We start from the raw sequence: 14,920 nt of genomic DNA, 5'->3' as shown, positions 1-14,920 counted from the left end.
ACCTCCCAGTGGACCCATCAGGGGTAAGGCTAACCTGGGCTAAGCGAGGCGCTATCGCTCTATCCGCCATCGATAACAAGGTGACGACTAAGGTCGAGGAGGATGGGGCATCAGTATCCGTACTCCGTATTATTTTTTTTCTCTTCAAGCTGTTCATTGTTCCCCATCAGTCGATAATCCATTCGCCTTTCCCACTCCCGCCTCACAACATCGCTCAAACACTGCAGAAAAAAAATCCCAACCAACGTCTGTAATACCCACACACAAACAACTTCCCTTCGAGATACCACACCGACGCTACCTTGCCTCTCTCTCCAAACGAAAGAACCTCCCCCTACCCCCCCGGTCAACTTCACCCCCGCCGAAGCTCTCGCACGCCGCCATCTCTCCATCCCGTCTCTCCAACGGCCATCGACTCCTCTCCTCTCTGTGCCTCTCCGTCTCCAAACCCGCCCCTGCAGCAGGCCCTCGTCGATCGCCTCTGCCCGCAACGCCCGCCGCCGCCGCCGCCGCCATCCCGACCTCATCGCATCCCAACGCCATCTTGCCCTGTCCCAGCCGCCACAACTGCGACCATTAACCACAACACCAAGGTGCCGCCGCCCTTGACGTTTTGAGGGATTGACGAGACCAAGCCAAATTCACCCCTCCCCCGGAAGCCGTCGAAAGCAGTCCTAATGGATAACAACCTATGGACCCGCCGCACAAAGTGAGTTCCTCTGTCCCTGCACGCTATACCTTTCCCCACTGACGAACGCCCGCAGCTCTGGCAAGCTTTCACTCTCGACAAATGGTAGTCCCGCGCCGGGCGGTGACGCCAACCGAAACGGCTCCTTTGCCAAACGATTCGGCGGCGATACGTCCTCACACGGCGGCAAATCAAATCCCTTCAACAACGTAACGACCCCCGGCGCGGGCGGCATGGCGTCGCCCACCACCGCCGGCGCGGCCAACGCCTTTGGCCTGGGCTCCGGCGCCTTCGCCTCCTTCGGCTCCGCCAAGACGCCCAAGTCCCCCGGCAACCCGTTCGACCTCGCCATGGGCAAGATTGGCGGCGGCGCCAAGGCGGTGTCGCAGCACGACCCCGCGGCTAAGGTCCCCTCCATCGCCCCGATCCCCGAGAAGAGGGCCCTGGGCTCGCAGCCCGCCTCGACCCGGACGTCCTCGGAGCACCTCCGCGTCCACCCCCTCAAGTACGAGTGGGTGACGTGGTGCCGGCCGCCCCAGCCAAAGGGCCAGCCGTACCAGGAGTACGCCAAATCGCTGACGCCAATGATCCACTGCAACTCGGTGGAGGAGTTCTGGGTCGGCTACCCACACCTCAAGCGGCCCTCTGAGCTGTCCGTGGGCTGGGAATACCACTTCTTCAAGCGGGGCATCCGCCCAATCTGGGAGGACGAGGAGAACAGAAGCGGCGGCAAGTGGGTGCTTCGTCTCAAGAAGGGCATCGTCGACCGGTACTGGGAGGATACCGTGTTTGCGCTCCTCGGCGAGGCCTTTATCGACGCCAGCGAGGAGGTCTGTGGCGGTGTGGTGAGCGTCCGCAACGGCGAGGATATCATCAGTATCTGGACCCGCTCGACCGGCGGACGCGTGCTGAGGATTCGGTAAGTTGTCTTGTCATGTGTCGAGACTTTTGGCTAACACCCGCAGTGAAACGTGGAAGTCGTACCTCAAGTGCCCGCCCAACACGCAGTTCGAGTTCAAGTCCCACGACGAGAGCATCCAGCACCGAGCCGCCATCGAGGAGTCCCGCCGCGAGAAGCAGCACGACAAGCGCGGCAACAAACAGGCCACCGAAGAGCAGAAGTCCGCCGCTTCGTGAGTTGGAAACTCATGCCCCGAAAAGCAACGACCCCCCTCGCCGGGAAATGCCACGCCAACAACCTTGTTGCATTTTTGTTTTGCTTCTCTTTCCAAAGCCATCTTTGATGTTTATTTGTACACTATTGGATCCATTATCCCCCTTACGACGGATCTTCATAGCATTCGGGGTTTTGTGAAAACTCCGACAAAAAATACACATATATGGGGAAAAATGAGGAAGCAGGTTTGGAAACATTGGAGACGAATGTGAAGTTTTTACCAGCCCCTTGATGAGGGACTCCTGGATGGAAGGGCTCCTTGATGGAAGGGGGGAATCGAAAGGCTCTCCCCTTTTTGAAATTTTCGACCTCGGAAACGGGAATCGATTGTTTGGGAGGGAAATGGAATGGGGGGTCAGCGGTCAAACGTTTAGCGGTCACGTTTGTTTTATGGGTTGCGAACCAGGGCGGGTTTATCTACGGATTTGGCTCGGCCGGTCCATCATTCCCAAATCTCATCATCTTTTTCGGGAGGTGTAACACTACCTGCGATGCGAGTGTCGCATGCTTCGGTGTGTGCTTTTGTTGGGCTGCTGGATGCGCGGTCTGAAAGGCATGGGCCGTATGGATAGTCCCAAATGACTACGAAATGAGCTCACTCGGATATCACTGACATGAACGTGAACTGGATGCATGCGTGACATGGGACTAACGCATCCCGCGATATCATTACAATCTACGCTTTCCTCGGCGTCCTCCGCCTCTCCCACACCTGCAGATACGTCTCGCCCAGGTACAACAGCTCGCTCTGCACCTTTTCCACAAACAGATCCTGACACGACACCCACTCGTCGCGCCCCTTATCCTTGAGCTGCACCTTCCACGTCTTGCGCTCCTCTCCGCTATCCGCGACGTCCTCCTTGGCGCGCACGGCCTCGTGGACGACGTTAGCGACGAGGTCGTACCAGATGGGCTCGCCGGGGGGCCACTCGCCCGGGTTCGGCTCCACGTAAGGGCTCACGTCGAGGCCGCGCGGGTCGAATGTGACAATCGTCGGGTTGCGCTCCGACACAAACTTGTTCTGGCTGAAGCGCTTGACGTGCAGGACGAGGTAGGGTGGTAGGGGGTGTAATAAACGGTACCGCTTGCGCTGGGCCAGGTGCTCTTGCGCGTGGATGCCGTCGTATTTGGAGAGGATGGTCGTGAGGGGCACTTGCGGGATGATATTCTTTTCGAGCTCGTCTTGGAAGAGGGGCGCCGCGGGGAGGTCGAGGGTGAGGAACATGAAGCGGGATGAGGTGACTGACACGGCGGCGTCTTCGAAGCGTAGACGGTCGCCCGCGTCGGCGCGCGCCGTGATGGCTTGCGATTCGACTTTCAGCTTCCCCTGGAAGATGCGCTGCACGACGGAGCTGCCGGGTTTTGTTTTCGACCCGCCGAGGCCCAGGTGCAGGTTATTCAAGAACCACGACAAAAACTCGACGGGGTCGGACTGCGCCGTCAGGGTGAAGCGCTTATTCGACAGTAGGGAAATCTCCTGCAGCAGCTCGTGGGGGGAGACGTGGGCCTTGAAAGCGCGCGGGTTCCAGATCTTGCGGACGAGGATGCCGAAGCGCTTGGCGAGCTCGGAGCGGGACGAGAGGTCCTCGAGGAGGCAGAAGTTGCGCAAAGGGGCGACATGCGCCAGAGCCTGGACCACGACGTTGAGGTAGTCGTTTTCCTTAAGGTTGTTCATTCCCACGAACCCGGGTGCGTACTCCCTCCCCGCCAGCGTAAAGGACGCGCGCAGCGGCGTGCGGTCGAGGGCGGCGACTTCGGGTTTCGTGTAGCGCGGGTCCGAGACGAACTTGATGTCGTCGAGCGACTTGGACTTGACCTCGTACCCTTCCGGAAGGACGTAGACCTTTTGCGTCTGCATGTTGATGAAGACGTGGTGGTTCTCGTCGAGGGCGTGGAAGTAGGCGTGCGATTTCGGGCCGCGGCCCTGATAGTAGCGGCCGCAGACCAGACACGCGTAGACGTTGATGTTGGACAGGCTGACGGAGCAGAGCTTCTCGAAATCAAAGTCGAGCACGTTGCGGTCTATCGTGTCGAGGTAGAGGTCATCGTAGCCGTCCGTCGGCGCCGATTGGCGGATCGGGACATGTACCGGCGCGTCCTCCTCTATTTCGCTGTCGCTTTCAGCATCGTCTTGTGGTACTTCGGCCGTGCCGTTTGTGGGTGTTGCGTCGTCCGTCGTCGTCGTTGTGTCGTGCCCGTTTTCGAGCGAGCCGTTGGAGATGAGGGAGTCGACGGTTCGTGAGCGTTTCGACGCCGGCGAGTCGATGCCTGCGATTTCGTCGAGGGGGTCCTCGGCGTGACGTTTCCTGTGCGCCATGCTGTGTGTGTGTGTGGTTTCTGGAGGGGTATCGAGTGGTGTTGGTGGTTTCCTTGCGAGTGCGAGGCTGAAGTCGCAGGTATGGATTGGTGGTACCTGGTTGCAGGCGTGGAAAAAGTCGCCAGTCTATCGCTCTAGGTGCACGCCCCCACCGTCGGTAGCCACGCCCAGAGCTTCTACAACCTCATCCAGACATCAGTCACTACACGGCCACAGACGATGCAAACCTATCTGCGATGAATATGCCAGTCCCGGTCACATTGGGCTGCCGAGTCGCCAGAAGGACTTCTCGGATGCTGGCGCATGCAGCACATGGATAATGGACCTATCAATGTCGCTGCGTTATCATCCAATGGCATCATCCTCGGAAGCGCCTGGCCAGATGTCAGCCGCAGCCTGATCTAGAAATGAGGGGCTCCGTCCCCGTTTGCCGCAGCCTGTCAGGACTCGCTGGTGTCTATCTGGGGACTGCTTCACATGAGCGATACTCCGTTGAGTCAACGTTCGTTCGTTGTTGCGTCGTCGACGACAGAAATGCGCCATGACCAGTCTCCCGCCACGCCGCCGCGAAGACTTCACTGTCGCGGTGATTTGCGCCCTTCCACTAGAGTTCAATGCCGCAGAGTTGGCCCTCGATTTGTTGTGGGACGGCCTCGAGCAAGACCTCGGCAAGGCTGCAGGTGACGCAAACACCTACACGCTGGGTCGAATCGGCAAGCACAATGCCGTCCTCGTCCTCCTTTCCGGCATGGGAAAAGTGAATGCAGCAAGCGCGACTGCCAGCCTGCGGTCGAGTTTTGGGGGTCTCAGATTAGCTCTCCTATGTGGCATATGCGGTGGCGTGCCCAATGCGAATGACGACGGGGAGATGCTGCTTGGAGACGTCATTATCAGCAAAAGTGTCGTTCAGTACGATCTGGGGCGGCTATTTCCAGGCCAGTTCGAGCCGAAAGACACCATACACGACACTCTGGGTAGACCGGTCAAAGAGATTCGGTCTCTGCTCATTGCATTCGAAACCCATAGGCAGAAGCAGCGGCTGCAAAAGGAAATCTCAAAAGGTCTGACGGAAATCCAAACCAAGGCAGCCGAAGAGAGCTACGACGTCGACTATCGTAGACCACCATACGAAGACGTGCTCTTCGAGCCCGACTACACCCACAGGCATCGGAAACACGTACAGTGCAGCTGCAGTGAAACACAGACCTGCGAGCAGGCGACGAAAGCGACATGCGAGGAGCTCGACTGTGACTTTGGATACCGAGTGTCTCGAAGACGTCTCGAGAATCAGCAAGTCGGGCAAGAAACCCCCTTTGCGGAGCACCAGCCTCGTGTGTTTCTTGGCTCGATTGGATCAGGAGACACCGTCATGAAGTCTGGCAAAGACCGAGACCAGATTGCGAGAGAACATAGCCTCGTCGCCTTTGAAATGGAAGGGGCCGGAGTTTGGGACGAGATCCCCTGCATCATCGTCAAGGGCGTATGCGACTATGCCGACAGTCACAAGAACAAGACTTGGCAGCACTATGCTGCGGCAATAGCTGCGGCGGCAGCGAAGGCACTTCTCGATCGTTATGCGCCGGCAGCCGGCCTAGTTGAACGGGTTAAGCAAGTTGAGACGTCTGGTTTCTCGCCCAAATGTAAGTGCGCCTCCTCCGTATTCCACTACACATCATACTGAGAGAGGTCAGTTCTTGTGCCTTATGTCAAAAATCCCGAATTCATCGGCCGAGGAGAGATCTTGAATCGTATCGCGCATCTATTTGGGGACACGCAGACTGGTCTGGTCAGTGCGAGACTACGCTCAAGAGTGGCACTCCATGGGCTCGGCGGTGTTGGGTAAGACGAACTTTGCATCACTCCAAAGCAAGGCTAACGTCAAGAAGTAAGACGCAAATTGCATTGGCATATGCCCATTGGTTACACGAGACTTCCCCTGAAATTTCCATCTTCTGGGTTCACGCCAGCAACCGTCAGCGCTTTCGTCAGGCTTTCACATTAATCGCTCAAGTATGTAGCATCCCGGGCTACGACGATCAGCAGGCCGATACCCTTCTTCTTGTGAAGAAGTGGCTCGAGGGCAGGAAAAGCGGCCCCTGGTTGCTGATCGTTGATAACGCCGACGACAAGGAAGTTTTCTTCACGGACACTGGAGAAGACGGCATTGGCGCAGATGCGCCTGAAATTGCATCTGAAGGTGGAATGGGTCACTTCATCCCTGACTGTCTCCACGGATCCATTCTCATAACGACGAGGGATATGCAGACAGGCCTTAGGATAACAGCTGGGGCCCCCCCAATTAAGGTTATTGAGATGATCGATGCTGAGGCTGTTGAACTACTACGATCGTTGCTCCCGAACTACAACTTCTCTCCCTCAGAGGCAATCGGGTTGGCATCTCGACTTGAGTACTTGCCGTTAGCTCTGGCACAAGCAGCCTCCTTCATCCTCAAAAACTTCATGTCCATCAACGACTATGTCCAAATACTGGACAAAAGCGATTCTACTTTGGTGCGTCAGCTGAGTGAGCCTTTCGTGTCCATAGGGCGGGACTCGGAGATTCCTCATGCGCTGACTGCCACCTGGTTAATTTCTTTCCGTCAGATCGAACAGCGGTATCCATTAGCGGGCAATTTGCTGTCTTTCATGAGCATGTTTGATCGTCAAGCTATTCCAAAAGACCTTGTCGAAGACTACTGCTGTGAGCAGTTGCGCAACAAGTCGGACTCTGTCGTCGACGTGGATAGCCCTTTCGAGGGAGATTCCGGCATTGGCTCTGACTATGGTCCTGATTCAGGGAGCGCCAGAGCCGGTTCCGATGGCAGTTCCGATGCCCTCTCTGAGACGGGTCCCGACACGACTCTGGAAGCAGCAAGGGCTTTGGGAATTCTTCAAGCCTTTTCATTCATCTCCAAATCAAGCAATGACACTTACGACATGCATCGACTAGTGCATTTAGTCACGCAAAAGCGTCTTTTGCAGGATAAGAACATGCCACGATTTGCAAACGAGGCTCTCAGATTGATGTCTCGAGCTTTCCCGTTTGGCAGGTTCGAGACCCGAGTGGTGTGTCTTGCATATCTACCTCATGCCTTGGCAGTCCTGATACATTCGAACCCCGAGTCCGATGAGGCAAAATTCCAAACTGGACGACTATTGCACCATGTAGCCGGATACTTCAACTACCAAGGGCAACGCTCAGAAGCAGAGAAATATGTGACACGATCATTGGAACTACACAAAGCAGCACTAGGGCATGAACACCCTCTTACCCTCGAGACGATGGGCAATTTGGCCGTGTCTCACATGTATCAAAATCGTCTAGAGGCGGCCATTGAGATGCTCCTGTCTACATTGAAAGCCCAAAGGAGATTGTTGGGAGAAAGCGCTCGGGGAGTAGTTTATACGCGCCGTCGACTTGCACGTGCTTATTTACGACAAGACCGTCTTGAAGAGGCAGAGAAGCTGTATTTGGAAACACTCAGGATCTGTAAAGAAGCCGGACAGGATCTCGAGGTGACGTCAGGCGTCTTAGCCGAGCTTTCAACTGTGTACTTCGAGCAGGGGCGGTATGAAGAAGCAGAGAAGCTGCTACTGCAAGTCCTAGAGACAGACAGAAAGTTCCTTGTGGAGGGCCCTGAAACTACACTTTGGACTATGGGGAGGCTAGGGCTTACATATCAAAAGCAGGGCCGTCTACCAGAGGCAGTGGATATGCTTTCACAGGCGCTGGTCCGAAGCAGAACGTTGGTGGGCGAGGCACATATTAAAACGGCAAACATTATGTTTTGGTTAGGACTTCTCTACAGAGACCAAGGTCGTTTAGACGCAGCGGAAGAACTCATGTCCAAAGTGCTGGACATCAGGACATCATTGATGGGCGAGGAGTCTGAAGGCACACTACGGGTCATGGAAGCTTTAGGACACGTCTACAGGACACAGGGTCGTCTAGTAGAGGCAGAGAAGTTGATCCTGAAGGTGCTAGACATATGGAGATATACTAGAGGCGAGGAGCATAAGTACACGACACCAGCCAGAGGAGAATTAGGACACATCTATAAGAAGCAGGGTCGTCTAGGAGAGGCAGAATATTTATTTCTGGAGGCGTTGGACGGGTGGAGAACCATGAAAGGCGAGGAACATGTACACACATTATGGGCCATGGGAGATTTAGCGGTCTTATATTCTGATCAAAACAGACTAGTAGAAGCGGAGGGGCTACAACAGCGACTATTGAAGGTGAGAAGAAAGGTGTCAGGGGATAAACACGCCGACACTCTAACGCTAGAGAATAACTTAGCCTGGACGTGGTGGAGGCAAGGTCGGGAAGAGGAAGCGATTCACCTGATGCGTAAGTGCGCCGAGGCTCGAGAATGCATTCTTGGTCGAGACCACGAAGACACAAACAACTCCCTCAAAGCATTGTTGGACTGGGAGGAAAAGATGGAGACGGAGGTCAACAGCGAGAAGGAGTCGGGGAGCGCGAGCGAAGGTTCCAGCAAGGGTGGAGAGGAAGACACGTATACAAGTTCATACGTACATGTAGGCTCCGACGACGAGTCGGACGATGGCGAAGGCGTACGCCTCTAGAGACTCGTTACTCAAAGCCATATCGAACATCGGCTGCAACAACCGCTCTGCCAAAGCAGGTGGTCAAAACGCTGATATCAAAAGCACCTTCACATCGCACCAGGCCTCGCAGAACGTACAACCAAGAAAACCATTCTATTTTAAACTCCTACATCTACTCCTCACATCACACCATTATGACATCCGCCGCGGCATCATCCATATCCACGTCCTCTATCGCGGGAGGCGCGAGACTGTCCATCTCCCGCAGGGTATATTCCACCAGGTAACTCTCGTCCACAAGCTCGTCCGTCCGCCTGTAGTGCCGCTCTGTGTACACACGGAGCGCGTTGAGCACCTCCTTGAGGCTGCGCTGGCCCCGCGCGCCCTTGACCGAGAGGTTGGAGAACTTGGACGCCGGGTAGCTGCGGACGAGCGTCCAGAGGATGCGCTGCGCGACGGCGGCCGTCCGCGCGTTGGTGTTCCAGTCGCGCAGGCGGAGAAGCAGGGTGAAGAGCTGCTCGTCGGAGAGCGTGGCGAGGACCTGGTCGACGGCTTTGAGGCCGCAGAGGCTACCGGGTTCCGGGGTAGAGGTGACGACTGACGTGAAGAGGCTGAGGAGGCGGCCGGGGTGGTTGAGCTGGAGGGCGAGGACGATGGCTTCGCGGTAGGAGCCGTGGTGGATGTGGTTTTGGAGCTCCTGCTCCTGCTCGATGAGCTTCTGGGCGGCTTCGGTGGCGGCGGCCTGGGATTCCGCGGTGGTGTCCTTCCAGAAGGTGACGAGGGCGTCGCCGTCGCCTGAGACGACGGTGTTGTCGACCGGGTGGACGGCGAGGGCCCAGATGCGGTCCTCGTGGTTGTCGAGGGTTGTCTCGGCCTCGCCCGAGTTGGCGTCCCAGACTTTTACGAGACCGTCGCTGCCGGCGCTGGCGAACTGGACCTGCTTCTTGCCTTTGCCCTCGGGCTTGGGCATGTTCAGCCAGGCGACCTTGAGGACGCTGTTGGAGTGGCCTTCAAAAGTGCGGATGCACGAGTAGTCGTTGAGGCTCCATAGCTTGACCGTCTTGTCGGCGCTACCGGTAAGGACAACGCCCTTGCCGGCGACCTGGCCCTCGTCGCCCTGGATCGCAGGACATCCCGCGGGGGCGAACTTGACGGACCACACGCCGCGCCTGTGGCCGCGGAGGATGCCCTGGACCTCGCCCTCGGCCACGGACCAGATCTTGACCATTTTGTCCTGGGAGGAGGAGGCGAAGAGCTGGCTTTGCGGGTGGACGTCCATGGCGTTGATGTCCTTGTCGTGGGCTTTGCGGGTGAAGACGGCGCGGGAGCCGCCTTTGCGGGTTTGCTGGGGTTCCCGGGGAATCTCCCACTTCTTGACGGTCTGGTCTTGGGAGCCAGTGAAGAGGAATGCCGGGGGGTGGCTCAGGGGGTCCTTGAACTGTGCTGATGATTCTTGGGGGGGTTGCTTTGGGAGTGCCACGGCGCCGACCGATTCCGTGTGGCCGGTGAAGGTGGCGTAGCATGTGTATGAGTTGTTGGCGGGGTCGACGCGCCAGAGACGGGCAGTGTTGTCCTTTGCGCCGGTAGCGATCCAGTATCCGGACCAGTCGACATCAAGGGAGACAATGATGTCGTCGTGGCCCTTGAGTAGCGCAATGTCCTGCCCAAAGTACGTCGCGTCTTCTGAGGAGTCCTTGACCGAAACGATGCGAATGTCCTCGGCGTTGGTGGCCAGCGCGAGCAGGGAGCGGTCGGGCAAAAGGTAGTTGAGATCGATAATGGAGTCGTGGGTTCCGGAGATGCGTCTGAACGGCTCCATGACCGATCCCTCGACGGCATCCTTTTCCGGCACCTTGTATAGCGCCAGGGTGTGGTCAACCTGGACGCAGAGGATAAAGGGGAGCTCGGGATGCGACACGGCGCTGACGACACCCTCCGCCTCGGCCTTCTCCGGCTGGTCCTTTGTGAGCTCGCGGCCCGTGTCGGTGTCCCAGATCCGGAGGCAGCCCTTTGCGCCGGCAGAATACGTCAGGCGACCACCATCAACGAAGCCGACGGCCTCGACAAGCTCCAGGCACGGCACGACCTTTCTAATCTTCCACGAACGCGCGTCCCACCAGATGATTGTCTTGTCTCTGCTGGCCGAGACGATGGCCTGCTGTTCGGGGGAGTAGTCGAGGCCCTGGACATTGGAGACGTGCGAGTCGAGGCTGGCGATGGCAGCGCGCTTGTGAAGATCCCACACCCGTACCTTTCCGTCCTGGCTACCAGACACGAGGCGCCAATTCGTTGTTGTCGACGTTGTCTCCTCGGTCTGTGTCACCTTCTTCCCCTTCTTGCTTGCGTCCTCGTTCGACCGTGCTGCCACTTCGAAAAAGTGCAGAGCCGAGACGAGCACGCTCGGTCCGCGGAAGGTGTGCGTGACGTATCCGCCGGCAATGTCCCAGACCTTGATCGCTCCGTCGGTGCCTCCGGTCGCGAGGAGGGTGCTCGTTCGGTCGACGGCGAGGACGACGACGGGGGTTCCGTGGGGTTTCAGCGAGCGGGTCAGCTTCGCCTCTATCGTTCCGTCTTCGGTCGTCTTGAGGGCGTAGATCTTCATCGCGAGCGATCGGGAGCAGATGATGAGGTGCGAGCCGGATGGGGTCACTGTAGCTGTTAGATCGTGGGTTCGGTCGGGTACAGAGTAGACATACGTGTCAGCGTCGAGATCGATTCGCCATCCTGACATTACGATTAGCCGTGCATCTCTACACAAATTCCGGGGCGCATACTCCTTCAATCTTTGCGAGATGCTTCCCGTTGGAGGGGTTGGTGAGGATGGCGTCCTCGCCGAGGGGCGTTGCGAGAATCTTGGCGCCATTGTCCAATGCGACAGAGCCGCCGGTGAAGATGGGCCGTATGACCCGTTCGGGCTCGAATGTTGTCTTGAGGGGCTGTTTGCTCGCCATCTTGTCGGTCTATCGAAGCGGTGCAATCGGTCGCGATGCGGCAAGCAGCGGTTCGTCCCAGATTATTTTTTTTCGTCTGGCGGGATGATGCTTATCGATAGCATTATCTTATCGGGCCCGCTTTTGTGCAGGAGCTCCCGTCTGCAAGACCACTTCAAGCGCCTGGAGCTTGGGATCATTTGTGATTGCAGACTTGCATCTTCAACCTGTGAGTTAATTCCAATCTACCTAGACGATCTTGAGTATTCCTTCAACCCGTCCGACACGCCCATGTGGTCACCCACCCACCTCTCAACATGACGAGACTCGGTCCATTGACCGCGCAGGCCTTGGTACGATTGCCACCAACCCACCCCAAACCTCACTAACGCCCCTAGGGCCGCTCGCCATTTGACGATGTGGTCGACGGCGAGGGTGAAGACGACCCGCATGCGCCAACCCAGCAGTACGACAACCGCGGACGACCGGTCAACCCCGAGACGAAACGGATGAACCGCGACATGGTGCGATCGCACAACGAGGTGATGCAGGTCATTGGCGTCGCCGAGCCGGACAATACACCATCCACGGCCGAGGTCGATTCCGTGCGACGATACTTCAACTACGAGGATGCGGTGGGCACGCGGCTGCTGCGGTTCGGCCGCGCCCTGGAGATTGCCGGCGTCTGGGGTATTAACGGCTTGCGACTGCGCATTCTCCTGTACAGGCGCTACGCCGACATTTCCTTCTTCGAGCTCTTCCAGCACGAGCGGAGGCAGCGGTCGATATCGTCGGCTCTCCTGACAGGTCTGCCGACGTTCCTCGGCGGCCACGTCTTCAAGATGGCCACCTATTGGTTCTACCCGTACCCGAGGAAGAACAAGTTTGTCAACACGGCGCTGTCGTACATCCGGGTGCACCTGCAGCTGTATGTGTTCCTGCAGAGGCTGGACATCATCCCGTCTGCGAGATGGTTCCCCTCGTTGAGCTTCTTCATCCCGGGATCGCCCTCGTCGCCCATCGCAGCGCCGGCGCCGCCAAAGGATTTAAGTCCGTCTTCACTTGTGCATTACGCCGGCGCGTGGTGTGTGAACTCGATCCCCTTTATTTCGTACGTCATCTGGGGCCAGATCTGGACCGAAGTCACTGGCCACCTGTGGCAAGAGTTCTACGGACGACTGCCAAATACCGTGCACCACCGCAAGCCTCCGCCGCCGCCGCCTCCACTGCCGCCAGTAACAATCCCGGAGACCCCGGAGCCGGTTCCCGACGTGGATCGTCAGCAGCCTGAGCCTCTCTCTGAGCTGAGGAGCGAAGATATCCTCGAAGACACACCCCCAGAAGCGGAACCTAGCGATACGCCACCAGTCCAGGCAGTCCGCCGGCCAAGCGCCTTCTCAGCCAGGGGAGAAGACTATGGCAGCGACGACGAAGAGGATGGAGGCATCAGTGCGACGCTCATCAGTTTCGACGTAGAAGCGACGGACTCGACCGATGCACCTCCCGGGCTCTGGTCAGCCGAGTTGCGGCCAAGCACGGGTCCGGAAGGTTCCGGATACGGCGCCGCGATCCAGTACATGGACACCATGCTTACCAGACTGCCGGCGTGTCTGGCGTCAGACATCTTCACCGTGATTTCAGGCTACGTTTTGGTCTCGCCGTACGAAGCCGTCGCCCTCCGGCTGGTGGCACGGTCCTACCGCGAGAGGATGGGTCTGCCCACGTTTGACATCCACGATACCAACATCTTTAGCGGCATGACGCTGCGGGGCGTGACCAACTTCCTCGGGCTGGAGTTCTTGCACCTGGTGATTGCGGGCGAGCTGTGGGCTCTTATCACGGGCCTCGCGCAGTGGTTCCACATCACGGAGGAAGAGTGGAAGCTGTGGAACGAGATTGAGGAGGCCGAGGCTGCGGAGGAGCGGAGGCGCCAGGGGCAGATTTGAATGTGTGGGTTGGCGTTTGTGCGAAGTCATTGGGATGGTTTGGCGTCTGGCGTAGGCAAAACAAGATACCTCAAGCACAGTAGTCTTTCAAGTGGAGTGTTCGTAACGTTCGTTAAATTTGGGTATCAACAGTGCACCGACATGTTCCTCGTCGCTACCGGTCCTCACTTCGCGAGGCTTCATCCGCCCACCGCTAGATCATCTCTTCTGCTTGCCTTTCCCCTTCCTCAGCTTCTCCGCCTTCTGCTCCTCGACGAAGCCGCGGACAATGTCGAGCAGGTCCGGGTTCTTGCGGGCCAGCAGGACAACGTCCTCCGTGTGGACCGTCGATCTCCGCGCGTGCCGACTGAAGCTCTCTAGGTCGGTAGCGACGGATTCTGACGGGTTGTCAGCATGGAAGACAGGTAAGACACACCATGGCTCGAGCTCACCAATCTGCGCCCACACCATCTCGGTCAGCGCGCCAATGTACTGCGGCGTGGCGTTGCAGTTCTGCTTGATTGACTCCTCGTCGACGATCTTGCCGACTGCGAACCAGAGGGCGGCCTTGAGACGCTGGGCAATTGTTAGTGATGTTTCGTTTGCGGGTTCGCTAGGGGAAATGGGTACCTCGCGCTCGTTCCCGTTGGACATGTCTGTCATCTTGACTTTCCCACTTTACGCGACGGACGCGTCGCGGGGTTGACGAGAGGATGCTGGACTATGCAGAGACAGAGGAGGATCAAGGATCGCTCAGCTAATTTCGAGAGTCACGACAGATCGAGACGCCAGCTCAGTCAGGGCTCTGACAAGGTAATCGGTCTAAATGTCCGTCGTCGATGGCGATATACTGTTCTGAAGACCTGGCTATGTCGTCGGGGATCGGGAGGATCACATGATGTCGCGCCCCTTTCGTGAGACTGATGACTAAGCTTTCTAGGCTTGAGGCCTAGCAACGGCTTCCGCCAGCATCCATGAAAGGCCACCGTTCGTCCCTAATCACGCCAACAGTCTCAAGGCCTCTTTGAACAGGCAGCTAAGGCACTGCAAAGAAAAGGCCTCTTAGTCACCAGTGGAATGGCGCTGACAGAGTGTTCCGAAGCCGTCTGCGAAATCTTGGGGGATCACTAACGGAACGCGCTGTGACATCACTGGACGGCCCCCTGTAGGACCCTGGACCGACCGCTGAGCCCAGCGGGCTTCTCCATTGCCGTGCTGTCAATTGGCCAAAGTTAGCGGGCTCCTTCAGGTGGGGTCTGCGCAATTTTGACGCCGTGCGGGCCGACCAGTTCAACGTCGCGATATTTTCTC

The 14,920-nt window shown here is 57.6% G+C and overlaps 7 protein-coding genes across 7 annotated transcripts; 4 read left to right on the top strand and 3 right to left on the bottom strand.

Moving 5' to 3' along the window:
• Positions 1–691: 691 nt before the first annotated feature.
• On the top strand, positions 692–1,825 carry BDZ83DRAFT_655225 (eukaryotic initiation factor 4E; the record flags this gene model as incomplete). Its single annotated transcript, XM_060510786.1, has 3 exons — positions 692–709; positions 775–1,607; positions 1,633–1,825. 3 exons carry the CDS (start codon positions 692–694, stop codon positions 1,823–1,825), a joined length of 1,044 nt encoding a protein of 347 aa, XP_060360960.1.
• A 716-nt stretch (positions 1,826–2,541) lies between these two features.
• BDZ83DRAFT_755664 (ubiquitin carboxyl-terminal hydrolase) lies at positions 2,542–4,182 on the bottom strand (the record flags this gene model as incomplete). Its single annotated transcript, XM_060514643.1, has 1 exon — positions 2,542–4,182. One exon carries the CDS (start codon positions 4,180–4,182, stop codon positions 2,542–2,544), a length of 1,641 nt encoding a protein of 546 aa, XP_060360959.1.
• A 541-nt stretch (positions 4,183–4,723) lies between these two features.
• BDZ83DRAFT_586465 (nucleoside phosphorylase domain-containing protein) lies at positions 4,724–6,873 on the top strand (the record flags this gene model as incomplete). Its single annotated transcript, XM_060505953.1, has 3 exons — positions 4,724–5,807; positions 5,874–6,021; positions 6,069–6,873. Coding segments are annotated over 3 exons (2,037 nt in total), but the record flags the coding sequence as incomplete, so codon positions are not given.
• Positions 6,874–7,965: 1,092 nt separating this feature from the next.
• BDZ83DRAFT_586432 (uncharacterized protein) lies at positions 7,966–8,772 on the top strand (the record flags this gene model as incomplete). The annotated part of the gene is made up of 1 exon (XM_060505948.1): positions 7,966–8,772. One exon carries the CDS (start codon positions 7,966–7,968, stop codon positions 8,770–8,772), a length of 807 nt encoding a protein of 268 aa, XP_060360957.1.
• Positions 8,773–8,938: 166 nt separating this feature from the next.
• On the bottom strand, positions 8,939–11,705 carry BDZ83DRAFT_586422 (WD repeat domain-containing protein; the record flags this gene model as incomplete). The annotated part of the gene is made up of 3 exons (XM_060505947.1): positions 8,939–11,403; positions 11,451–11,478; positions 11,529–11,705. 3 exons carry the CDS (start codon positions 11,703–11,705, stop codon positions 8,939–8,941), a joined length of 2,670 nt encoding a protein of 889 aa, XP_060360956.1.
• A 296-nt stretch (positions 11,706–12,001) lies between these two features.
• BDZ83DRAFT_586443 (uncharacterized protein) lies at positions 12,002–13,630 on the top strand (the record flags this gene model as incomplete). Its single annotated transcript, XM_060505951.1, has 2 exons — positions 12,002–12,037; positions 12,083–13,630. The coding sequence occupies 2 exons, from the start codon at positions 12,002–12,004 to the stop codon at positions 13,628–13,630; spliced, it is 1,584 nt and encodes a 527-aa protein (XP_060360955.1).
• Positions 13,631–13,828: 198 nt separating this feature from the next.
• BDZ83DRAFT_586416 (kinetochore component CENP-S-domain-containing protein) lies at positions 13,829–14,272 on the bottom strand (the record flags this gene model as incomplete). Its single annotated transcript, XM_060505945.1, has 3 exons — positions 13,829–14,007; positions 14,062–14,185; positions 14,240–14,272. 3 exons carry the CDS (start codon positions 14,270–14,272, stop codon positions 13,829–13,831), a joined length of 336 nt encoding a protein of 111 aa, XP_060360954.1.
• Between the last annotated feature and the right edge of the window lie 648 nt (positions 14,273–14,920).

Source organism: Colletotrichum acutatum, assembly GCF_030867785.1.
Source record: "Colletotrichum acutatum strain CBS 112980 chromosome Unknown BDZ83scaffold_106, whole genome shotgun sequence".
In the NCBI taxonomy this organism is placed as follows: Eukaryota; Fungi; Ascomycota; class Sordariomycetes; order Glomerellales; family Glomerellaceae; genus Colletotrichum; species Colletotrichum acutatum.
The sequence above is the reverse complement of the archived record's forward strand: the minus strand, read 5'-3'. Positions and strand labels throughout refer to the sequence as shown.